Consider the following 27,898-nt stretch of genomic DNA (forward strand, 5'->3'; position numbering starts at 1 on the left):
AATTTACTACTTCAATTAATAGACTCTTACAATAATTGCATAAGATTTTTATTTTAATCATTATGAATACAGAGATAAATCACATGCAAATTTTTTTTCACCAGTATGAATAGAGAGGTGACTTTTTAAATTATTCCTAAAATTAAAAGATTCTTGACAAAAATTGCAAGTAAATTTTTTCTCACCAGTGTGAATAGAGACGTGAGTCCTTAAACTATTTCTCCATTTAAAAGATTTCTGACAAAAATTACATGTGAATTTTTTCTCACCAGTATGAATAGCAAGATGTGATTTTAAATCACAGTTTTGACGAAAAGTTTTTTGACAAAAATTACAAGCAAATTTTTTCTCACCTGTATGAACAGAGAGATGTGTTTTTAAAGTAGAGCTATACATAAAAATTTTTTGACAAAAATTACATATAAATTTCTTCTTCACACCAGTATGAACAGACAGATGTGATTTTAAATTACCGCGGTTACTAAACACTTTTTGACAAAAGTTACATGTGAATTTCTTCTTCACACCAGTATGAACAGACAGATGTGATTTTAAATTACCACGGTTTCTAAAAACTTTTTGACAGAAATTGCAAGTGAATTTTTTCTCATCAGTATGAACAGACAGATGTGATTTTAAATTACCACGGTTACTAAACACTTTTTGACAAAAATTACAAGGGAATTTCTTCTCACCAGTGTGAATAGAGAGAAGATGTGTTTTTAAAGTACCACTCTGTCTAAAAGTTTTTTGACAAAAATTACATGTGAAGTTCTTCTCACCAGTATGAATAGAAAGATGTCTTCTTAAATTATGGCTTTGACTAAAAGTTTTTTTACAAAAATTACAAGTGAATTTTTTCTCACCAGTATGAACAGAGAGATGTGTTTTTAAAGTATAGTTATGCATAAAGGTTTTTTGACAAAAATTACAAGTGTATTTCTTCTCACCAGTGTGAATAGAGAGGTGAGTCTTTAAACTTTTTCTCCATGAAAATGTTTTTTGACAAACATTACATGTGAATTTCTTCTCACCACTGTGAATAAGAAGGTGAGTCTTTAAATCAGATTGTGAACTAAAAGATTTTTCACAAAAATTACATGTTTTTTTTTTAACATGAGTAGATAAGTGTGACTCTAAAGCTGATCTCTGAGTGAAAGACTCCTGACAAAAAACACAAATGTGAATAGGAAGATGAGAAGATATGATGTTCCTTTCTTTAATTGTTTTTTCTGTAATATGCAAGCATTTTTCTTTAAAAGAAGAACTGTTGAAATCATCATATTTTTCACTGATGATATTATCACATATACAGTTATATTTTAATTTATTGCAAATCACACATTTTGCTGTCTGTAAACTACTTTCAAAACTTCTTTTCTCCACATCATCTACAGCTTCTTCGCAAAGATCCTAAAAAATTAACATGTGTTAAGTTAAAAATTTATCTGAAAATTTTAATAATGGTAATTACAAATTGAAAACTTACATTCTAATAGTAAATATGAAGATAAACATAAACAGCAACAACTTAAATTTAGGCCAAATTGTACAGATTAAATAATAGCAAGTGTTGCACTTGCTTGTTTGTTTGCAAATAGAAAAAACAAAAATTTCATTAGTATAAACAGTTAAAAGAATAAGTAACAAAATAAAATACAATTCTCAAACTATGAAATTTTATCATGTTTCAAAATCTAGATTTGTACCAGAAGTTTATAATGCAATTTATAACTAGCTGAAAAATTATTTACAAATTATTTTTTTTTACACATTTTGGCCAAAGAATGTAATTTAATTTTGTGGCAGATTAGAAAAGTATACTTCTGATAGATCTGAAGTGTTTAGTAAAAATAGCACAAGTCAAAATGACAACTTTTAAGATGCATCTTTTATTTGAATAATTTATAACTGTTTTCTTATTTTAATAGAATAGTGTGGCTGATAAAATTCAAGATAAAGTCCAAAATATGTAGTGGAAAATTATGATTATATTTTGGACTACATTTTCTACATGATGAATCATGGTTCCATTTATCAGGAAATATGCACACATTGATTATGTTTATGATCTGCCAACAATTTAAGCACATATTTAATTTAAATATGTATTAAATTATCTGTGAAAGGAAACTAAGAATTTTCCATTTTTTGAGAAAGTTCTATGAGAAAGCTCTATGTTTTTGAAAAGGTATGTTTTGTTTTGCTACGATAGTAACACCACATGAGAATTGCAAAATATCATTCCACTGTTTTCTCGCCTTGAATTTCCTAATGAACAGCATCAATACTTTTAGTGTGCATTAGTTTTGCCCTTAACAGTTTTCCATTCTTCAATTCTGCTTAAGTGTTGGTTGCCATGCTGAGAACATTATTTTCATTAATTTTGGGATCCCGCATTAAATTTAGACATGCAGTTTTCTTGTTATCAACATTGAAAAATGTAACAAAAGTGAAATAAACTTTTCTGGGATGGAAAACAAACCATCAATTTCATTAGAATGTTTTTGTCATTAGAGTGTTTATAAAACCAGTTAGTTGGTGATTGACCAGCGAGTCTGTCTCTTCAGTTTTTCTCCTTTCAGCTCTGGTTCTGTGACATTTGGCTCCACAGTATTACTAGCAGGAGTACTACATTCTTCATAATTTCAAATGCTAATGCATAAATTATATATATTCTGTTCATTTTCAAATGCATATTATGCAATAATTATATTACTCTTGTATAATAATTTTAGCATAATGTAATTATTGCATAACATAATTTAATATCAACCACAAAATTATTCAAATCAATGAGTACTGAAAATCCTCAGAGAAATGGAAGGTAACAAAATGATTTATCCAATACTAATTTATTACATAGATCATTTTGTCTTGTATATAAAATTATTATGAATTATAAAGAACAAGGAAATACTGAAAAACCCCAGAGAAACTGCAGAAAATCACACAGAAAATTCCTGGGAACCAGTAGAAACCTCATACATACCATACTAAAAATATGTGAAGTATAAATCCTGGAAATATAGCCTCATGGCTCTATCAAAGAACAGTAGGGATGGTATTCAGAAGTATAATATTTTTTATGTTTATTCATTTCTGTTTTTTATGGATGTTTCAACAACCACAATAGAACACACTGTCTGTTGGGAGATAAACAATTTGTTGTTAAAGAATTTATGGCTGTGGCTGCATGTTCACTTGCAAGGCTCGGTCAGCTGCGTGTCACTAGGTTTGGTGAGTGATGACAAATAACACACATTGGCTCAACAAACAACAAACAGTACATTTTGGCTCTATAAAAAAGGCAACAGAAATCTTTTATGAAACCTGTCATGGAATGTTTACTTTTGTTTCCTAAAAGCCATGGGGTTTAGGAGCAAGTTGTGACTCGTATCAGGTCAGCTACAACCCTCCGCATACTGTTTGAATCACTCTTTTTACAGTTTTAGTAAAAATATCTAGTGTTAAACAAGAACACTAAACATTTTGTAGGCCATTACACAGTAAATGAAAAGATCTACTCAAATAGAAAATTTATAATTCCTACAATAAGGTATTAATTCTTTCATTTAAGTCAAATTAAAATTTAAAACAGCTAATTTGTTTAGATACTGTTAGTTCATCATCTGTTGTGGCAACAGGTACAAACAAATATTCTGTTGGCTCTATTCCTACAACAAGATTTTACATTTTTAACTTAAGCAAAGTTAAAATAGAAAAAAGCTTACTTGTTTAGATACTGTCAGTTCATCATCTGTTGTGGCAACAGGTGCAGACAAATATTCTGTTTGCTCTGTTTCATGCTTGATTTCTTTTTTAATAGTGAAGGATAATGGATCTTCATCCAAAAATGAATTACCAGTTGGTGCATCCATACTCTACAATAAAATATGAAGTTGAGTAAGTATTCTTTATAATGACCAAAAACTTGTGTCTTGGTTTGATAATAATACATAAATACAGTATGCGTACTGTTTATAATTACATAGGTTGTAGTGACATATCGGTTATTATGACTTATTTTTCTACTGCAATGCAATATTTTATCGCTTGTAATGACACACAGAAGTGACTCATCTGTAACATAGTATATCTACATTATAGCTACAGAAATATCTTTATAATTAAAATGAGTCACCTTTTCCTTTTTACCTGCATATGTACTATAGTTCTTGCTTTTCTTATCTACTTCCTGTACCAGATTATTGTACATTGAAGTAGCCACATTCAGTTGAATAATCTTTTGCTGTAAGTGTACCATATCATGTGGGTACAGAATTTTATTTTATGTATCATATCTAATTCATTTAATAGTGATTTAACTATGACTTCATGAAAAACATTCATGATAGAGGAAAAGGCACACATTACATGGCGAATGGTGAAACTAATATTGATGCCATAAAGAACTAACTAACTGATGCCATAAAGAACCCTTCGGTTTAAAAGGCAAAACGTGTCTGGGGAAAATTATCAAAAGAAAGACCAACAGTAATAATTGCCACAAATATGACTGGATCTGACAAAAAAACTTCTGGTTATATCCCGATGTTTTAATCCCCCATGCTAAATCCCGATGTTTTAAGGATTTGAAATCGCTTCCTGTTGTGCGAAAGTAACAAGAAAGCTTGGATGAAAGTGATATCTTTACGTCTTTGTTATGAAAATGAGACCATGAATTAAAGACTGAAAATGACAAAATACTGCTGCTCACTGACAATTGTCTGGCTTATCCACACATTGAAAATCTTTCGTGTATAAAGTTAGTGTTCTTACCATTGAAAACAAGATCAGTCTTACAGCACTTAGATCAAGTTGGTAAAAGTCCATTATCAAAAAAACACCTAATTTTGCAAATGATACAGGATTTAGATCAAAAAAAGGAAATACAAATAACTATTCTGGATGGTATAATTATGTTAGAAAGATCGTGGGATGAGGTTTCTCCACTGACTGTAAAAAATTGCTTTAGACAAGCAGTATTTTTATCACAGGCTGGCAAAGTTACTAACAAATATTTTCAAATGCATTGTTTGAAGACTATCAAGAGGTTGACAAAGATTTAGACACACATGAAACTGCAACAGATGATGATGTAGTGGCTTCAGTACTAAAGAAATAGACAGGGACGTAGGTAATGAAAACGAAGGTAACGATAGCAACAACGATTGAAGACATCAACCTGCCAAATCTTCTAGAAGTTTTAGCAGGAATAAAAACAGTTTGCCAGTTTCTCAGTTTTACAGAAACTGCTAATGAAGAAACAAAGTGTTTGTTTTGGTTTAGAAAAGAATCTTCAAAAACTGTATTACAATCAAATAAAACAAAATAACAGACTTTTTGCAGAAAAGGTAATTTTTACAAATTTTCTCTACCTTCTTCTTTGTATTTATTAATGCATAGTTTTGTTTTTTATATTATTTAATTACGGAAATAAATTATTATTATTATTCTTAATGATTATTATTTTACTGTATTACAATAACTGTGTAAAAGTAGTACCACTAAGCTAACTAAATATCGGTTATTGTGACTATCAGTTTTAATGACCTAAAATCGTTGCTTCATTGGAGAACACTATAAACCATATTTATGTAATAATTTATTATAATGGTTGGACTTACAATTAGTGTAGTTCATGAAATATTACTGTAAAATAACATTTGAAGAGCTTGAAGCTAAATATAATGCACAGATAATTTAAGACATGTTCTGGATCAAAGCACATTCCAAAACATCAACCAGAGTTAGTTATATACATAAATGACTTACTATAAAAACAATCTGTGTTTATAACAAACACCATAAGAGAACCAGAGTTTATGGCACAACTGAAAGACCACTGAATCTCTAAATTTCAACAAAAAGAATATAATGCAGGAAACAATAGTGAAAGACCATAGTTGTTTATTACCGAAAAAGATAAAACATTTTTGCAAAAGAAAAGTTTACACTTATACACTTTAAATAAACAATGTTTATTACACTGTGTGTAATAAACCTGTAAAGTATCACCTGTAAACTGTAAAGTATCACTGCAAGTCACATAATAATTGTAAAATAGCACAAACCGTAACTGTTATAGAATCAAAAGATTTACAGACGAGAAACAATAGTAAATAACATGTATAACATGTTATCATTATCATTGACATGTATAACATGTCAATGATATACAATGTTTATAAGACAGGCATAATACCACTCATCTTGCAAGTTTCATTGACACTCTTCTTCTAACATTGTAATAAATCTTTGTGAAAAGTTGTAAAATTGCAGCTTCTCATTTACCATTACCAAGGCTTCATAAATAAAACACAATAAAGATTTTCTGGATGAAAATTTCCGAAAACAAGCATTTAAGTAAACATCTAAACATATTATGCTGCTTCTGGTAATGGCACACTGAAAATATTCTATTGTATATTATTATATATATAATTTCTAAAATATTCTATTCTAAATAGTTTGCTTCACAAAAGCCATAGTGAAAGCCATTTTTTGTACACTCACCTTATAGAAAGTGCACAAGAACCTTGTATACTTTGAGCAATCAGAACAAGTAAACAAAATTTTAATTGGAAATGTAATTTATACTTAAGATATGATTCCCATTTAAAAACACAAGCAAAAAAACTGCCAATTTCCATAAATATGTTCATTTTTTCATTAAACTTATTTAAGAATATATCAAATTATTTCATTTTCAGTATGACTGAATATCTGTCTGTTGTTATTATGTTAATGAATAATTTTCCATTTCCTAATAAGGTGAGCTTGACTTGGTCCCAGTTGATGTTCTATTATTTCTCAAAAAATAACTAAGGTTTCCTTATCACTTGGTTACAAATATGATTCAGTGATTAATGTGTTATAATACTAATTACTATATTATTAATTTTAGTTTCTTTCACTCTGTAAAAACTGTAAATGTAATCTTAATCACTAACCAAAACCATCTGACAGAATACATTTCATATACAGGTAACTGAGGGTATCAACAAATAACAGCAAATGGAAGGAATGTGTATTAGTATTCCTACTATGTCACTATTGAGTATGTAATCATTCGTCACAGGCCTCACAATAAGTGTAAAAACAATGATACAAGGCTGCGAATTAGGAATTGTGTTAATTAATTACACGTAATAAAGACAAATCCTAAATACTGTATGAAATTTTGTATACAATCTATTTTAACACTGTACAAATGCCAGTGAATACTTTTAAAGGATTTTAATTTAATTAGTTGCTATTAATTAAATTGAAACATCCAATAGATTATAGAAAAAATAGATTTAACACTTCCATTACTGCAAGTAAAAAATAGTTCTACAATGTGGACAACAATTAAAAATCCAAAACCATTGGTCTGTACTCGCCGCCATCTGTCTGTGAACTTAACAGATAACGGTACAAAACAATTTCAATTTTTTGCTTCTTTTGATCTATGTTTTATGTACCAATCAACCTATTAACTTTTACAGGAGTATTAAATTGCATCAAGTATTCAGACCGAGAGAAGGAAAAAATTGTCATAAGTTTAAAAGGGCTTGCATTCATTTATTGCAATGCTATGCAGAATCCAAGAACTGAAAAACACCTATTTTTTCAACAGTCAAAAAAAATAATTGATTTTCACTGAAATATATTTTTCAGTTTATAATCAGAATTTTTTAAAGCTAGAACACAAAAATATTATAGGCATTGGCATTAAATTCAATAGAAAAATGTATGCATCTGGTCAACATTTAAATAGTTTGTTAAAAGATTCAGGTCAAGGGTGGAAACACAAAGAAACACATCAACTTGTTTGAAAACAATAATGCAGTGACCTTGAATGGGGATTATCAAAACCTATGGTAAAGTTTTTCATAACTGAATATGCTTCATAAAAGAAGGACAGCTTTGTATTGTGTTACTATAACCTTTGGAAACAACATTGAATATGAGTGTATAATGCAAAATGTTTTAGCCAACTTTGTGCATAGGATGAATTAGCTTTTAAGCTGATTATCATTTGTTTTGAGCCTTTTGTTTTTTTTGCATTTAAATTGTATTTAAAGTTAGGGGTAGCTTTATTGGATTATCTTTGTGACATATTGTTGTAAAAAATGTTTATGTACTATAAAAGGGTAGGTGCAATCTGTTTCATCTGTTAACAGTATTCCAAAGTGTAGGGGCTTAGTTCCACGCACTGTATTAATAATTTCTTTTCATTTTTAATCAAAACTTCTTGTGTTAAAAAGAACGCTTAATATTAGGTAGGCCACAAATAGTAATTGAAAATATCTAGACAAATAGAAAAATTGAGAATTCTTACAATCAGCAAGTTTTACATTTTTAACTTAAGTTAAAATAGAAAATAGCTTACTTGTTTAGATACTGTCATTTCACCATCAGTCGTGGAAACAGGTACAAACAAATATTCTGTTTGCTCTGTTTCAAGCTTGATTTCCTTTTTAATAGTGAAGGATAATGGATCTTCATCCAAAAATGGATTACCAGTTGATGCATCCACACTCTACAACAAAAGTAATTATTATAATTGTTGGACTTACAATTACAGCATGATTAATGAAATATTACTGTAAAATAACATTTTATGAAGTTAGGAGCTTGAAGCTAAATATAATGTACAGACAGCTAAAGACATATTCTGGATCACACCACGTTGCAAAGTATTAACCTGTGTTGGTTATGTATGTAAAGACCTTGCTATAAAAACAATCTACGTTTATAACACAGTTTTACGGCACAACTGAAAGATACAAAAATCTAAATCTCAAAAAAAAAAAATATATATATATATATAACGCAAGCAATAATAGAAGGTCATTGTTATTTATTACATAAAAAGATAACATTTTTTGCAAAAGAAAAGTTTTGACTGGTTATATAGACTTATACGCTTTTAATAAACATGAATTACTACACTGCAAGGCACATAATATAGAAGAAACCTTAATTGTTACAGAATCAAAAGATTTACAGATAAGAAACAATAGCCAAAAAGTAAAATGCCAGTTACATAAAATCAAGCAATCTTCCATGAAGAATTATATGTCCATGAGTCAAAAAGGGGGGTCCAAACCTGACCGCAGTTTATAACTTCTTCATGCAACAATTTAGCACGTGACATAACATGTCAATGATATACCATGTTTATAACACAGGCACACCACTCATCTTACAAGTTTCATTGACACTCATCTTTCTATGTTCATTAAATATGACATTGTAACATGTCTTGTGAAAAGTTGTAAAACTGCAGCATCTCATTTGCCATTATCAAGACTTTATAAACAAATGCATTATAGATTTTTTGGATGAAAATTCCAGATAAACAAGCATTTAACTAAACATCTAAATTTATTATGCTGCTTATGGTAATGACGCACTGCAAATATTCTGTCTGCTTTACAGAAGCCATATTGAAAGCCTTTTTTTGTACAGTCACCTTACAGAAAGTATACAAGAATGTTATATACTTATCTTATAGAGAATTATAGAGAACAATTAGAACTAGTACCCCAAATATTAATTAAAAATGTAATTTATACTTAAGACGTGATTCCCATTTAAAAACAGAAGCAAATGGAGAACTACCTATTTCCATAAATGTGTTTAATTTTTTCATTAAACTTATTTAAGAATACATCAAATTAACGTCTATATGCCTACAAGCGCCCATGATGATGATGAGGTAGAGTGTGTATACGAAGAGATTGATGAAGCAATTAAACACGTAAAAGGAGATGAAAATTTAATAATAGTTGGAGATTGGAATGCAAGCATTGGAAAAGGCAAGGAAGGAAATATAGTGGGTGAATACGGGCTGGGCAAAAGGAATGAAAGAGGGGACCGACTTATAGAATTTTGCACGAAGTATAATTTAGTAATTGCCAACACCCAATTTAAAAATCATAATAGAAGAATATACACTTGGAAAAAGCCAGGCGATACTGGAAGGTATCAGATAGATTATATCATGGTTAAGCAAAGATTTAGAAATCAACTCGTTGACTGCAAAACTTACCCTGGAGCAGACATTGATAGCGACCATAATTTGGTGATAATGAAATGTAGATTGGGGTTTAAAAACCTGAAGAAAAGGTGTCAGATGAATCGGTGGAATTTAGAGAAGCTTGAGGAAGAGGAGGTAAAGAAGATTTTTGAGGAGGACATCGCAAGAGGTCTGAATAAAAAAGATAAGGTACAAAATGTAGAAGAAGAATGGGAGAATGTTAAAAAGGAAATTCTTAAATCAGCAGAAGCAAACTTAGGCGGAATAAAGAGAACCGGTAGAAAACCTTGGGTTTCAGACGATATATTGCAGCTGATGGATGAACGTAGAAAATATAAGAATGCTAGTGATGAAGAAAGTAAAAGGAACTATCGGAAATTAAGAAATGCTATAAACAGGAAGTGCAAACTGGTGAAAGAAGAGTGGATTAAAGAAAAGTGTTCAGAAGTGGAAAGAGAAATGAACATTGGTAAAATAGACAGAGCATACAGGAAAGTTAAGGAAAATTTTGGGGTACATAAATTAAAATCTAATAATGTGTTAAACAAAGATGGTACACCAATATATAATACGAAAGGTAAAGTCGATAGATGGGTGGAATATATTGAAGAGTTATACGGAGGAAATGAATTAGAAAATGGTGTTATAGAGGAAGAAGAGGAAGTTGAGGAGGATGAAATGGGAGAAACAATACTGAGATCTGAATTTAAGAGAGCATTAAAAGATTTAAATGGCAGAAAGGCTCCTGGAATAGACGGAATACCTGTAGAATTACTGCGCAGTGCAGGTGAGGAAGCGATTGATAGATTATACAAACTGGTGTGTAATATTTATGAAAATGGGGAATTCCCATCAGACTTCAAAAAAAGTGTTATAGTTATGATACCAAAGAAAGCAGGGGCAGATAAATGTGAAGAATACAGAACAATTAGTTTAACTAGTCATGCATCAAAAATCTTAACTAGAATTTTATACAGAAGAATTGAGAGGAGAGTGGAAGAAGTGTTAGGAGAAGACCAATTTGGTTTCAGGAAAGGTATAGGGACAAGGGAAGCAATTTTAGGCCTCAGATTAATAGTAGAAGGAAGATTAAAGAAAAACAAACCAACATACTTGGCGTTTATAGACCTAGAAAAGGCTTTCGATAACGTAGACTGGAATAAAATGTTCAGCATTTTAAAAAAATTAGGGTTCAAATACAGAGATAGAAGAACAATTGCTAACATGTACAGGAACCAAACAGCAACAATAACAATTGAAGAACATAAGAAAGAAGCCCTAATAAGAAAGGGAGTCCGACAAGGATGTTCCCTATCTCCGTTACTTTTTAATCTTTACATGGAACTAGCAGTTAATGATGTTAAAGAACGATTTAGATTCGGAGTAACAGTACAAGGTGAAAAGATAATGATGCTACGATTTGCTGATGATATAGTAATTCTAGCCGAGAGTAAAAAGGATTTAGAAGAAACAATGAACGGCATAGATGAAGTCCTACGCAAAAACTATCGCATGAAAATAAACAAGAACAAAACAAAAGTAATGAAATGTAGTAGAAATAACAAAGATGGACCGCTGAATGTGAAAATAGGAGGAGAAAAGATTATGGAGGTAGAAGAATTTTGTTATTTGGGAAGTAAAATTACTAAAGATGGACGAAGCAGGAGCGATATAAAATGCCGAATAGCACAAGCTAAACGAGCCTTCAGTAAGAAATATAATTTGTTTACATCAAAAATTAATTTAAATGTCAGGAAAAGATTTTTGAAAGTGTATGTTTGGAGTGTCGCTTTATATGGAAGTGAAACTTGGACAATCGGAGTATCTGAGAAGAAAAGATTAGAAGCTTTTGAAATGTGGTGCTATAGGAGAATGTTAAAAATCAGATGGGTGGATAAAGTGACAAATGAAGAGGTATTGCGGCAAATAGATGAAGAAAGAAGCATTTGGAAAAATATAGTTAAAAGAAGAGACAGACTTATAGGCCACATATTAAGGCATCCTGGAATAGTCGCTTTAATATTGGAAGGACAGGTAGAAGGGAAAAATTGTGTAGGCAGGCCACGTTTGGAGTATGTAAAACAAATTGTTGGGGATGTAGGATGTAGAGGGTATACTGAAATGAAACGACTAGCACTAGATAGGGAATCTTGGAGAGCTGCATCAAACCAGTCAAATGACTGAAGACAAAAAAAAAACATCAAATTATCTCATCTTCAGTATGAGTTTGACTCGGTTCTGGTTGATTTCACAAAAAATAACTAAGGTTTCTTTACCACTCAGTTAAAAACGTTATAATACTAATTACTATATTATTAGTTTTAGTTTCTTTTACTCTGTAAAAACCGTAAACATAATCTTAACCACTAACCAACACCAGCTGACAAATTACATTTCATATGGAGATAACTGAGGGTGTCACAGATGACAGCACATGAAAGGAATGTGTATTAGTATTTCTACAGTGCTGCTGGAGTGTACATAATTATTCAACACAGGCTACACAATAAGTGTAAAAACAAGTTAGGAACCAGCATGGATCCTCAAGGCCTGTACCGAACAATCTTGTAAATCATAAATAAGTTTCTCGCGGTGTAATATGAAAAATGTATTGCACAGCTTTGTGTGTAGGACAAGGTATCAGTTCACTGAATTTTCTTTCTGACATATTGTAAAAAATTTTTATCTACTGTAAAACGGTAAGAAGAGTTTGTTTCATCAATGCTAATTACCTCCACATACTCTTACTAACAACTTTTTTTGCACCTTTAATCAAAATATCTCGTGACCAGGTATCAAAATATTCTCCAAACAGTAAATGAAAATATCTAGACGAATAGAAAAATTGAAAATTCTTACAATAAGTTTCACATTTTTAACTTAAACCAAGTTAAAATAGAAAATAGCTTACTTGTTTGGATATTATTAGTTCACCATCATCAGTTGTGGAAACAGGTACAAACAAATATTCTTGTTGCTCTGTTTCATGCTTGATTTCTTTTTTAATAGGTAAACATAATGAATCGTCGTCCAAAAATGAACTACTAGTTGGTGCATCCATACTCTGCAACAAAATATAAAATAATAATAATAATAATTTAATATAATGGTGAGACACAATTGTAAGTCAGTATATCAGCTAACCAGTTTCTTTGACAAGCTTCTTTCCATGTTCATTAAATCTGATGTAGTAACATGTCTTGTGAAAACTTGTAAGACTGCAGCCTGTAAAAGTAACCTTGAAAAACAAGTTAGAATATCCTTTCGTTAAAGTGGATCTACAATAGTTTATTTTAATAAGTATGGAAATTCAATTTTCAAATGAAACATTACAAGGAATAAAAATATAGCATTCATAACATATAGTATGAGAAGGTTATTATAAAAAGTTACATGCAAGTAATAAAGCTTTTTCTACTAAAACTAGAATATATCATTAAATATTTTAGTCATTACCTACTTCACCCTCATATATTTTAAGCTCCTATGACTTTATTTGTTTTATTCATATTAACATATGAACAAGTCAGGTGATAACTATTTTGCACTGATCTACAGTTTTTTTTATTTGCAAAATAAAAGTATACTTAATTTCATTTCAACCTAGTTTTATACCTCTGGTAATAACTGCATTATTCCTCGTTATACAACTCTACATAGCTTTTTATTGATTTTTTTCTTTCCTTAATTTTACCTATCAGTTATTAAATCTACAATTTTAATTTGAATTATGAATTAGCCTAATCAAATGAATAAAAAAGCAATTTAACATTCTATGTTTAATTGGGCAGTGGCAAAGCTTATTAAAAAGAAAATCAAGGCCTTGTGCGTAAATCATATATGGTCACTACAATGGACAACCTCATCTCATCACACAAGTAATTTCTGTCAATATTGAGAAAATCTTCAAGTCACACTACCTGTATGGAAGATAATGGAATGGACATTTAAAATGAATTACCTAATGTAAGATTTTACTTCACCACGTTTGAGACTGAGATCATAAAAACCATCCTCCGGATTGGTCATGAGCATAAGACTTAAAAGTATAATTTTTAATGAAAAATTTTTAACAGTTTCCATGCATTAAATTTTAGAAAATTTACAGAAATAAAGATTCTAGAAATTTCAAATTTTATTAAATAATTTAATTAAAATCAAGAAAATTGAATTTCACCATTTTACATTTCTACTACATTATATTCAATACAACTTCAGTATTACTGAGTAGTGAATTTTCATTACCAAAAAGGTTCTGATTTACAGTTTGTTTTAAATGTTTAATTCATTCTTTGAATAAAAAAACATGTTCAATTAGCAGAGAATAATCTGTAGATTAGTGACATTTACATAAAAATGAAATGACAGAATGTTAAGGAGCTGGGTTTGACAGTTTAATTTGGTGTGACTTTTAATTATTGCTGAATTCATAAGTGTTTCTTGCCAGAAGCACTAAGAGAACAATGACAATATGAAAAGAACTATGCCACATTTAATGTCTTTATAGCAGAAATCTTATGAAGAGAACATTCAGATACTTATTGATTCCATTATTGTAGTAATTTAATCCCTTATGTCTTATATTTTTTTCTTTTTCTGTTTGAAAACCATCAGCCTTGGAACCACCATCAGGATTACTTCAGAGGATGATGATATGTATGAGTGTAAATGATGTGTAGTCTTTTACAGTCTTAGGTCAACAATTTCTGAGATGTGTAGTTAATTGAAACCCAACCTTTAACACTGGTATCCACCATCTAGCATCCAAATCCACATAAAAGTAACTGCCTTTACTAGGATTTGAACCTTAGAACTCTTGATTTCAAAATCAGCTGATTTGTGAAGACATGTTCACCACTAGACCAACCCAGTGGGTGTTATGTTTTAATATTAGTGGAAACCATGTTAAAATACTCTACTGAATGACTTTTTTGATAATGTTACTGTATAAAGATAAGGAGTGATTAGATTTAAATGCACTTGTTTTCTGGATGCACCTTATAGAAACAAACATATGTATATATATATATATATATATATATATATATATCAATTCATACGACAGCAAAATAAAAATAATATTATTTAAAAATACTGTCATATAATACAAAAATATTTTATTGAAAATACATATCATTAATCATATTACATATACTATGTGCTAATCACTAAAAATTCTATGATGTCAATGACTATATTCACTTACAACTTATAAAAATCACCAATTTAGAACATGGACTTTTAATGATAAATCCAACAAAAACAACATCTTAGTTGACATGTTAATGCTAAATAAGTACTTCATCCAGAAAGGGCTACAATATAAATTCAAAAATTTATTATATGTATAGTGAAAATTTATTATAGGAAACATTTTTCCAAAACCATGGCTAACCTCATTATTTATATGTAACTATCATATGATCTGATATCAACATAAATTAAAATACAAGAAAAGTATGCTGAGGACCTGCTAAAAAAAAAGTAACAAGTAGCTCAATACTTTTATGTAATACTACTTTAGAAAATTAAAAAACACATTCTTTATGTTTCGGATTTAAGTTTATCCAAAAGCATGATGTACAGCATCTAACATCTTCAGTACTATTTTTGTTGCTAAAGACTCGCAGCATATCTAAAAGTTTAAAACATTTTGTTTTTAATTCTTTGATGTGTTTGACCTATGTAAGGCGGCTATCAAAATATAAAACCTGATTTCGGGAGAGGTAGTAATTAGCTCTTCGTTGAGAAAAACTTGCGGAATGGAAGAGTCCCGCAGCCGAGAAAAGACTACACATTTTGTTTTCTCAAGCGAAAAGGTGAAGCCGGTAACCCTGGACCAAGTTTCAAGACGACATATTGTGTTCTGTAGTAGTCTCTCTGCTGTGGCTATTGAACGGAAAATGATATATATGGTGAAATCATAAACAAATAACGAACATGAAGCAACTGGAAATATGATGGGCATTGAAGTCTCCTACAATTAATGATGGCGATGGGATTGGTGTGAGAAGATTTGACTTTTCTTGCGCACTGAACTAAGAGTTCGGTGAGAGATACAAACTGCAGATATGCAATTTAAAGGGAACTGAGATTTTTACAGCAACAGCAGAAATGAGGGTAGACAGTTGTAACCTTGTAGCCGACACCTCATTCCGTATGAAAATAGCAACACCACCACTCTCTCTATCCACAAGACAGTCGTATCTCTCACATGTGTAGTTTCTGCAGCGACAATTGAGGATGTACCTTGCAACGGACGACTAGTTTCTATGAATGACGAGAAACATCGAAAGGAGGTGGACGGTTTGCTTCAAAGTGACCGGCGAATCACTCAGCAACTCAACGCTATTCAGTTAGGCATATTTAAAGAATGAGTAAGCCATATTATCGAGCAATTGGGTTACTGTAAAATTTGTGCACGATGGGTACCGCGCAAACTCTCCGATTGCTCTCCGCAAACTGAAGTTTGAGCCTTTCTTTTTCCAGTTTAGCCTCCGGTAATTACCGTTCAGATAATACTTCAGAGGATGAATGAGGATGATATGTATGAGTGTAAATGAAGTGTAGTCTTGTACAGTCTCAGTTCGACCATTCCTGAGATGTGTGGTTAATTGATACCCAACCACCAAAGAACACCGGCATCCACTATCTAGTATTGAAATCCGTGTAAAAATAACTGACTTTACTAGGACTTGAACGCTGGAACTCTCGACTTCCCTATCAGCTGATTTGGGAAGACGCGTTCACCACTAGACCAATTCGGTGGGTTTGAAGTTTGAGCCTATTCCGCATCCGCCATACTCGCCGGATTTTTTCAGACCGCCAGAATTTTTCAGTGACGGGATTAAAAACCTTCACACGTTGAGAAAAGTGTATCAGTGTAAACGGGGATTATATTGAAAAATAAATACTGCATATTGTAGTTAAGGTATTGTACTTATTGATTTTTTATTTCATTCCACTCCCCTACGCATGCATTTATGTGCAAAATTTATCAGCCGAGCCTCGTAAAAATAAATGATAAACCAGTATAGTGGTACACATTTTGAATACTGTAATTTTACAGAAAATTTAATCTTTTTGTAAATTTGTCGAAAAAAGTAAAACAATAATGTATTGTTAAAACGTATACGAAATTACTTACCTAGAAATTAATAGAAAATGCTGTACCATGCACAGATAAAACTATTCTACCCACGTACACTAAGCAAACCACATGCAAACGGAAATAATATTATTAGCAGATGTTAACAAAGAAAAGATTTCTGAAAAAGGAACCCTAATCCTAGAAACAAAAACTATGTACGAACGTTTCAGTTTCATCTGGTTCAAAAACAATACACTGTACCGCATTTACAAGAATTTAAATACGTGGTACACTATCTGTACCAGCATCCAACATTCGTAAAATTTTATGTTACAAAATTTGTAATACCATGCTTGAAAGTGATACTTGTCTGTTTTCCTTCATGGTTAAGTTAGCACGTAAATGTTCTGTAACGTCTTGAAGGATACCTTTTGCTTCTCTTTTTTGGGTTAGTAAGGATTATAAGTGGCGATATTAAAACTTCTTTATATACCAAAGGGAGTTCCCAAGTTATGAAAGACTGTCTTCCGATAAATTTTCAAAAATCTGTTGCAGTGGTTTGTATGTTTCCCTTGACATACAACACATTGACATGAAAATCCTTTTTCTACTTTCACACTGTATTCATTCTTGTCACACATCGTCTCAGTTTTTTCTTTTTTAATGTTAATCTCTTCTCTTGCCGATAATTTTGGGAAAATTTATGCAATTTTTCCCTTGGTTGATGAATTTATTTCTTTGTTTTCTTTTTACAAAAAACAGAAATCTGTGTCACCTAGAGTTAATTAATGCGATGCAATGTAGTCAGTTGAGAAAGAGCAGCGATGGGGTAAACACGACTAACACTTGTGTCGTGAAAAAAACGTTCTCAACTGATATTGGACGTTCGAGAATGTCTGTGAAGCCTTGACACACTGTCATTCATTCAGATAAGGGTTTTTACTTTGACAACATTGTTCCGTACGATAGATATGACAGAGAGCCTGTTGTGTACCAACCCGTTTGCTTGATTTAACAACCCTAGATTTTTACTTATGGAGAGCAGTCACGGACCTAGTGTATAGTAAGAAGCCACGGTTACTTGTGGAATTACACCATTAAATTGTAATGGCTTGTGAAGCAACCGCTTTTGACGTAAATAAATTCCTGTATGTAAACAAAGTCTTACAAAATCAAATCAAAATTAAAATCTTGTAAGATTTTAAACCTGATTAATTTGTTAAAAGAATTTAAAAAAATTATTTATTTGTTTTTCTATCTTAAATTTGGCTCTTAGTGCTTAAGGTGAATTACTTTCTATGATAACCAGCAAAGAAAAAACCATATATATTTCGGTAAAATTTATTATATCTGTGTGATGGAAAATAGTACATGTTGTAGACTCAGAATTCATTTTGCATATTTATATTTAGGTAATATATATATATATTAGTGAATATTATAAAATATATGTTGAAAGTATACGGAAATACATATTTTTGTTGTATACAACTGCTGAAAAGTTTAAAAACGCATTCAATAATTCAACATGAAAATGTTACCTTTCTTTATTTTTAATATATTCTAAAAATTTAGTTGTAAATAAAATTGAATAAAAATACAGAGTTTTGTAATATTTTATTTCCTTTTTTTCTTGTGTCGTACTCTGTGTAACGGAATATTAATTTTTAAACACTACCTAACGGTATACAGATTATTGTAGGAATGTTTTTACGTAATCCATTTTTAGTTTCTCGGCTGAATAGTTATACAGTAAAATTATGGAAAGATTTTAGCCTGTTTTTTCCTTTAAATATCCCGAGATTGGATGGGCTGAATTGAAGAAATTAGGCCCGATAACTTCAGTAACGGGTCATTAATATTATTTAATTTTAGTGGTCTTAATTGTTGAAGGGACAAAGATTCCGTATCTCAACATTTACTTAAATGCCAAAGACAGTTAAGATGCTATCTAACGATGTTTTGTTTTATTCAAATTTACCTAAAGTGGTATTAGAAGAAAACCCTTTTTTTAAATTTTTTTCTAGTTTCTAAATTCAATCACCATCTAATACCAATTAGAAAATTCTATACTTTCGTATATCTTTTTGGTTAAGGATTTTCGAAATTTCAATTGGGATGTTCCTATTTTTTTCTTTTTCTTGAGTTTTCCTTGATATCTTCAAAATAAATTAAAATATAATGTTCTGCATAATTTTTTCTTGAATAGTAAGCGTTTTGACAGCAAAACTCTCGGTAGCCAGAATTTTACTGGCTTTACCGGGTAAGTTACTCTGCGGATTTTTTAAAATCGGCGCAAACAGTTAGTTGTAATTTTAGTTGTTTTTCTTTTACTTTTGAAGCTAATTTCAAAAAATCTAATTTATTTTATTAGAAAACTAATTTTTTTTTTAATTTTTATTCGAATATGACAAAAAGAATTACAGTTACATATGTTGGAGGTCTATGTATAATATTTCTTATTCCTTGTAACAACAGAATCGTTGCATGCGTTTCAGAAAGACTTTAAACGAATCATTTCTGTTACGCGAAGTACGTATCTAACGGCTAAACGATAGTCCCCTAATCTTTCCAAAGCCGGGAAAGAAAGTTTTTTGAAACTCAATTAAATGAGATATAAAATAAAACTGCTTGAATGATTTCAAATGTATATTGTTGGGTAAAGTTAACAAAAATAAAAGAACACACAGCTCGTATTTGCCAAAAGAAATTGGACTTTAATTAGAAAGAAAACAGCTGAACTTATGTTAAATCATAACCTTAAAAAATTAACAAGAAATTATAAAATAAACATAACTTAATTCTATATAAGAAATATCAGCTGAAATCAGCAGATAAATAATGATATTAAATGAGAAACACATGAATATACATTTTTCAAATACACATTTTGAAAATCTACAATTTAACAAAGCCTGAAAACAAGAGAACATAAAACACCTTATTTACAATTAGATACTTATAAACACAACATCAATAAAAATAGTGTAACTGGAAACTGTTGCATTACTGACATATTCTGTAATAATGAAAAATAGCAATGAACAAATGTAATTAACTTAGAAAAATAAATTACAATAATTCTAGTATAAAAAAGAGTTAATTACAATATAATCAAATTAAAATAAGTAATAATATAAATAGAGTTCATTTTAGTAGTAAGCTTTCTTGAAAATATAAAATTACAAAGAAGTCCAAAAACCTAACTTCACATCAGGAGTAATTTTCTTTAGATTAATATAGAATACAGTTCATGAGTAGATAAAAATTAATCTCGGCGATTAACAAGTTAAATTAGATTAAATGATAGAGTTAATTGCAATAAACATTTCAAGTAAAGGTAATTTACTCTGAGTAACTGCCGTTTGAACACAAACTTTAGATGAACAACCCGAAATATAATAATACTTATCAATAATAATATGTGAAATATATCGCACATAAGTTTTATAATTCTGAAGTAGTGTTTAAATTACAAGAAGATTTGATAAGAACGATAGTTGGCATTTAATAACACCTAGAATGTGCTACACTAGAATTGGTAGCACATTCTCATGTCTCATTGTTCATACAATGATAACATAAACGTTTAATATGAATAATTTGCACTTGCCTGAATCACACATAAATATTAGCAAGAGATGAACTCGTGAAAGCAAGTACATATGAATACATACAGTAATCCTAGGCGTAGTCTGCAATGGTGTATCAGGAATACAGGGGGGAACGTGGTTTAGAGGTTGAGCGGACGTGGCGTCTCAGATTTTAGCAATGAGTTTGGAGAGATTCTGCATAGATGAAAATGTAATCAGCAGCTGGAGAATATTCGGCGTCGATAGAATTGGCAGTTTGTAGTAATTGAAGCACTTTCAACATAGACGCAATATACAGAATTTGAAGATTAGCATAATAAAGAAACGAGGCGAAACAAAACATAGAGATCGGTGAAATCACGAACGCTGACGAACTAGAGAATATTTCGACGGAGAAATACCACAACGTTTATGAGAGTACGAAGACGACGAAAGTATTTAAACATTATACAAGAGAGAGAATTGCAAGCAGATCCTCCAAGGCTGGAAGATCGCCTTGTGCATCCGCACAACGTGAAAGCCTGGACTAGAATGCCAAAAAGTGTGGCGTGGTGAGAAGTAGGGAGAAACAGACCTAGGCAGTGGACAGGAGAGTGTGTGTGTAAAATACAAGAGATGTGGGCATGTTTAGTATGGTAACGAATGAAAAAAGGGTGTGTGAAGGCAACAATAAATAATACTAGAAAAGAACACGCGGTCATTAAGAAGACAGAATCGCCCGTCTGACTGACGCCAGGTCTCAAACTAATACAATCAAACAAATAAACATATGACAAGCCCAATACGAAACATAATAATAAATTTACCAAGTCTGTAACAAACAACAAGAACCAACCCTAACTTTCAATTCATTAGAAATAACGCAACTTTACGCAATGGCGTAAACATATATTACACGAATAATTTCAATATTATCCTTAAAAATTATCGGCGGTTTTTTAAAAAATGTCATTTATTTTAAATAAGGTTTATTTTTAATCTGTTGTTAAGAAAAGTTTATGCTTCGACTTTATTGGATTATCGGAACTCAAATTTTTATAACTTAGTTATATTTACATTATCACTAGTATTGTTGTTGTTATTACCAAATGTTGACTGTTATATTAAAAACAATTGAATTTCTCTGAAATTCATTAGGATGGTTCTGAATTCGAATACCGATCGGTCTAGGTATTTTTTTCATACACATAAAATTTATTATCATCCAATAGTAACTGTTACTGGGTGCTACAAGCCTGTTACATGAATAGTCTAGCATCCCCGACGCGGCTTCGCCCACGCTATATGGTCGGTTACTTGCATTTTCCATCGTGGTCATTTTTTACTTTATTTTATGTGTTTTAGTTGAGTAAACTGAGGGATGTGCAACAAGTTGCATGGCAATGGCAGTGGCTGTGTTAGTTGAGTTGTCATGCCGTAGCCGTCCCACGCAATAAAAAACCGAAATCCGAAAATAGTTTTTATATATTTAAAGGAGTACTTGCAAACCCAAATGTACTTATATTTCGTTTAGTATAATCGGAAATTGAAATATATCACATTCAAGATTTTCTTACCTTCTCTGCTTTCAAGGCCGAATTTCGAAAATCTAGAAATTGGTTTTTAGATATTCACATGTAGATTGCACACACCAAAAATCAAATTGATATCTACATTTGTTACAAAGAAATTGAAAAAAATAGTAAATTTTATTGTTACTTCATTTTAACCCTTTAAACTTGGAATTTCAAAAAAATTCCTTCTTGGTTTACACTTACACTCTAAGAAAAAGGTGTGTACAAATTTTCATCAATTTATCTTCAGTAGTTTTTCTTAGCATTGGGTAAGAGTGACTCACATGCTATTTTACATTTACCTATATATCTGCATGCAATGCTAATATTCGTACTTATTTACTTCTAAATAATGAAGATCTTAGAGCCTAAAACTTTGTTGATTATGTTACAAATTAATATAAAGCAAATATGAATTATTTAATACAGAAGTTATTATGAGGGCAGTTTTAATATATTTCTCTAGTCTGAGCTAGCATTCATTATAAAACAAGGTTTCCATTCATAATAAAACAAATTTAACCATATGTGAGAGAGAGAGAGAGAGAGATTGAAACTAAGAGGCATTCCGCATATATTGTCTTATATAGCAGTGTTAAGTTGATAAAAGTAACATCTTGACAGCGAATGTTGTTTGTTATAGTGAATAATATTTATGCATGTAATATTTAATATACATGTCATAAAATTCAGAGTATTATATATTATCACCATGTTCTGTATAGAAATTTATTATCCTTTACTACTATTATTGGATGTAGGAATTACATGAAGACTCTTTTGATTTTCTTATAATAAAAATATTACAAATGATTTACTTGTCTCTGGGGAATTATGAAAAAGAATATTTTTTTTGTTGAAAATGAACAATTTTATTTTATTTCATGAATATTAACCCAAGTTGAGGATAAGTTGATAAAAGGAATAGAAATGGCAATAGAATATTGCTCCATTCCCCAGATTCCTTCTCTTTTGCTAGACAAATAGCAATTTGTACATAATAAAGAGATGAAGCATATCTACATTTGTTCAATGCTTATCTGTACTATCTCACTGAAACAACAAAATATCATATGTCATGATTAGGCTAGAATGCAGTGCATTATTAAATTACAGAATGAAAGCAGATTAGAAAACTTCATGTTTTCTTATATATTTTAACATTAACTGAAGATGATGTGGCTGTCTTACCACACTCAATGTCTTATTAGAATGTATGTTTTTCCATTATAAATTATTGTTTTAAATTATGTATTCTTGGTGTAGGAAAGCATTATCAAATGAATTTTTTTTTGTCTTCAGTCATTTGACTGGTTTGATGCAGCTCTCCAAGATTCCCTATCTAGTGCTAGTCATTTCATTTCAGTATACCCTCTACATCCTACATCCCTAACAATTTGTTTTACATATTCCAAACGTGGCCTGCCTACACAATTTTTTCCTTCTACCTGTCCTTCAAATGTTAAAGCGACTATTCCAGGATGCCTTAGTATGTGGCCTATCAGTCTGTCTCTTCTTTTAACTATATTTTTCCAAATGCTTCTTTCTTCATCTATTTGTCGCAATACCTCTTCATTTGTCACTTTATCCACCCATCTGATTTTTAACATTCTCCTATAGCACCACATTTCAAAAGCTTCTAATCTTTTCTTCTCAGATACTCCGATTGTCCAAGTTTCACTTCCATATAAAGCGACACTCCAAACATATACTTTCAAAAATCTTTTCCTGACATTTAAATTAATTTTTGATGTAAACAAATTATATTTCTTACTGAAGGCTCGTTTCGCTTGTGCTATTCGGCATTTTATACCGCTCCTGCTTCGTCCATCTTTAGTAATTCTACTTCCCAAATAACAAAATTCTTCTACCTCCATAATCTTTTCTCCTCCTATTTTCACATTCAGTGGTCCATCTTTGTTATTTCTACTACATTTCATTACTTTTGTTTTCTTCTTGTTTATTTTCATGCGATAGTTCTTGCGTAGGACTTCATCTATGCCGTTCATTGTTTCTTCTAAATCCTTTTTATTCTCGGCTAGAATTTCTATATCATCAGAAAATCGTAGCATCTTTATCTTTTCACCTTGTACTGTTACTCCGAATCTAAATTGTTCTTCAACATCATTAACTGCTAGATCCATGTAAAGATTAAAAAGTAACGGAGATAGGGAACATCCTTGTCGGACTCCCTTTCTTATTACGGCTTCTTTCTTATGTTCTTCAATTATTACTGTTGCTGTTTGGTTCCTGTACATGTTAGCAATTGTTCTTCTATCTCTGTATTTGAACCCAAACTATTTTAAAATGCTGAACATTTTATTCCAGTCTACGTTATCGAATGCCTTTTCTAGGTCTATAAACGCCAAGTATGTTGGTTTGTTTTTCTTTAATCTTCCTTCTACTATTAATCTGAGACTTAAAATTGCTTCCCTTGTCACTATACTTTTCCTGAAACCAAATTGGTCTTCTCCTAACACTTCTTCCACTCTCCTCTCAATTCTTTTGTATAGAATTCTAGTTAAGATTTTTTATGCATGACTAGTTAAACTAATTGTTCTGTATTCTTCACATTATCTGCCCCTGATTTCTTTGGTATCATTACTATAACACTTTTTTTGAAGTCTGACAGAAATTCACCTTTTTCATAAATATTACACACCAGTTTGTATAATCTATCAATCGCTTCCTCACCTGCACTGCACAGTAATTCTACAGGTATTCCGTCTATTCCAGGAGCCTTTCTGCCATTTAAATCTTTTAATGCTCTCTTAAATTCAGATCTCAGTATTGTTTCTCCCATTTCATCCTCCTCAACTTCCTCTTCTTCCTCTATAACACCATTTTCTAATTCATTTCCTCCGTATAACTCTTCAATATATTCTACCCATCTAGCGACTTTACCTTTCGTATTATATATATTGGTGTACCATCTTTGTTTAACACATTATTAGATTTTAATTTATGTACCCCAAAATTTTCCTTAACTTTCCTGTATGCTCCGTCTGTTTTACCAATGTTCATTTCTCTTTCCACTTCTGAACACTTTTCTTTAATCCATTCTTCTTTCGCCAGTTTGCACTTCCTGTTTATAGCATTTCTTAATTGCCGATAGTTCCTTTTACTTTCTTCATCACTAGCATTCTTATATTTTCTATGTTCATCCATCAGCTGCAATATATATTCTCAAACCCAAGGTTTTCTACTAGTTCTCTTTATTTCGCCTAAGTTTGCTTCTGCTGATTTAAGAATTTCCTTTTTAACATTCTCTCATTCTTCTTCTACATTTTCTACCTTATCTTTTTTAGTCAGACCTCTTGCGATGTCCTCCTCAAAAATCTTCTTTACCTCCTCTTCCTCATGCTTCTCTAAATTCCACCGATTCATCTGACACCTTTTCTTCAGGTTTTTAAACCCCAATCTACATTTCATTATCACCAAATTATGGTCGCTATCAATGTCTGCTTCAGGGTAAGTTTTGCAGTCAACGAGTTGATTTCTAAATCTTTGCTTAACCATGATATAATCTATCTGGTACCTTGCAGTATCGCCTGGCTTTTTCCAAGTTTATATTCTTCTATTATGATTTTTAAATTGGGTGTTGGCAATTACTAAATTATACTTCGTGCAAAACTCTATAAGTCGGTCCCCTCTTTCATTCCTTTTGCCCAGCCCGTATTCACCCACTATATTTCCTTCCTTGCCTTTTCCAATGCTTGCATTCCAATCTCCAACTATTATTAAATTTTCATCTCCTTTTACGTGTTTAATTGCTTCATCATTCTCTTCATATACACACTCTACCTCATCATCATCATCATGGGCACTTGTAGGCATATAGACGTTAACAATCGTAGTCGGTTTGTTTTGATTTTATCCTTATTACAATGATTCTATCACTATGCGTTTTGAAATACTCTACTCTCTTCCCTATCTTCTTGTTCATTATGAAACCTACTCATGCCTGCCCATTATTTATTCATATGAATATATGGATGCAATTAAAAATACAAATGGTATTTGAAAAGAAAAAATCTTTTATTTTACAAGAAAAACCCATCTCTACTTTTCTGATACACATGGCCTATATTTTTACTTCACTAGGTATTGTTGCTAATACACATATTTACCAGTAAACATACATTTACCTAAAAAAACATATATTTATCTCACACTTTTAATATTGTATCAACTGGTATTTTTATGAGATGCTATTTTACATGTCTTAAGGGTCAAGGATAGCACAAGACCACTGTTGAAATTGTATAGTGTAATAAAATATAATAAACAATGAAACAATAAAAATACAGAACTCATTATAAATTAGATAAAATTTTTAAGTTCACTCAGTTTTAAGATTACCATACACTTTTCATTCAAAACTGAATCAGATTAAAATACATGTAATAATTCAAATTATTACTAATTTATCGAGATAGAAATTGTATTTACAATGGTTAACATTAAAATGGGGAATAGATTACTCTATTCAATAATGTACCAGTATTAAATTCCTCTCTCTGGCACTGATGCAGTAAGCCTCTTCTCTCATTGTCAATAATAGCATTATTTGCATTATGTTAATAGCATTATATGTGTGTACATATATATATATATATATATATAAATGATACCAAATGATCTTATTTTTAAACTAATTACTTTTGAATAGTGTATACAATAATATTTTTAAAATCTAACATTAAACTGCAAAGGACATATAGAAAATAAAAAAACCTATGCCACATTTGCCACGCTACTTTGCATTCATACACTTTATTGGCAAGAAAAGTATCCCAAGAGATGCCTGTATGGGTTTCACTGGAGAATTCAGAGCTATTAAAAAACAATAAAAGATGGTGTTTTAAACAATAAAGATGAGAACACTCAATGATGAAACTAATACAGCCGAGCTAGTAGGTACACCAGAGTTGGTGTAAACATAATATATGTGTTGGACAAATATAAACTTTTAATATATATTTTTAAAACTGGTAAATATCGTTGCTTTTCTGATTATTTTTGTATTTATAACTGGAACTGTGGGTGAATTTTTTATTTAGCGTCTAAAAATGTCTATGTAGAAATAAATGATGTAGCCACTTACGGTGGTTCACATTTTTACTATTGTAATTTTACAGAAAATGTTATCTTTTTGAATATATTTAAAAAAAGTTATAAAAATCGTTAAAAAGTATACAAAATGAACTTACCTAGAGATTAATAAAAAATTCCGTACTATTCACAGATAAAACTTAAACTATTCTAACCAAATACTAAGTAAACCACATGTAAATGAAAGTAATATTAGTAGGATGGTTAAAATCGCTTAATGATCGAAATAATCGATTTTAAAAATAATCGGAATAATCGATTATAAAAACTATATGTGATTATTAATAGTTTACTTATAATTAATAATTGTTTGTTAGTAGATAATGATTATTGAAATAATTAGGTTAACAACACGTAACCCACCAGGTTGGTCTACTGATGAACGTGTCTTCTCAAATCAGCTGATTTGGTAGTCGAGAATTCCAGCGTTCAAATCCTAATAAATGCAGTTACTTTTATACGGATTTGAATAATAGATCGTAGAGATCGGTGTTCTTTGGTAGTTGGGTTTCAA

At 30.7% G+C, this 27,898-nt stretch overlaps 1 protein-coding gene and 1 long non-coding RNA gene across 3 annotated transcripts in view; one reads left to right on the forward strand and one right to left on the reverse strand.

Annotated features, from left to right (window-relative positions):
* Positions 1 to 13,399, forward strand: part of LOC142328113 (uncharacterized) — a 33,671-nt gene extending 20,272 nt beyond the window's left edge. Inside the window, exons 2-3 of the long non-coding RNA XR_012757191.1 lie at positions 3,830 to 3,906; positions 13,043 to 13,399. This is a non-coding gene — a long non-coding RNA (uncharacterized LOC142328113). The remainder of the gene's footprint in view (positions 1 to 3,829; positions 3,907 to 13,042) is intronic.
* Positions 1 to 27,898, reverse strand: LOC142328112 (uncharacterized). 2 transcript variants are annotated; one of them, XM_075371628.1, is made up of 5 exons: positions 27,748 to 27,898; positions 12,945 to 13,097; positions 8,381 to 8,530; positions 3,735 to 3,884; positions 1 to 1,413 (listed from the first exon to the last, which is right to left on the reverse strand). In XM_075371628.1, the coding sequence occupies exons 2-5, from the start codon at positions 13,092 to 13,094 to the stop codon at positions 61 to 63; spliced, it is 1,803 nt and encodes a 600-aa protein (XP_075227743.1). In that variant the 5' UTR covers positions 13,095 to 13,097; positions 27,748 to 27,898; the 3' UTR covers positions 1 to 60. The 2 variants fall into 2 exon arrangements, with proteins under 2 accessions (XP_075227743.1, XP_075227742.1); XM_075371627.1 differs by lacking the exon at positions 27,748 to 27,898 and adding an exon at positions 27,483 to 27,686 and having other exon boundaries at positions 3 to 1,413.

This window comes from Lycorma delicatula, chromosome 7, assembly GCF_047948215.1.
Source record: "Lycorma delicatula isolate Av1 chromosome 7, ASM4794821v1, whole genome shotgun sequence".
Taxonomy (NCBI): Eukaryota; Metazoa; Arthropoda; class Insecta; order Hemiptera; family Fulgoridae; genus Lycorma; species Lycorma delicatula.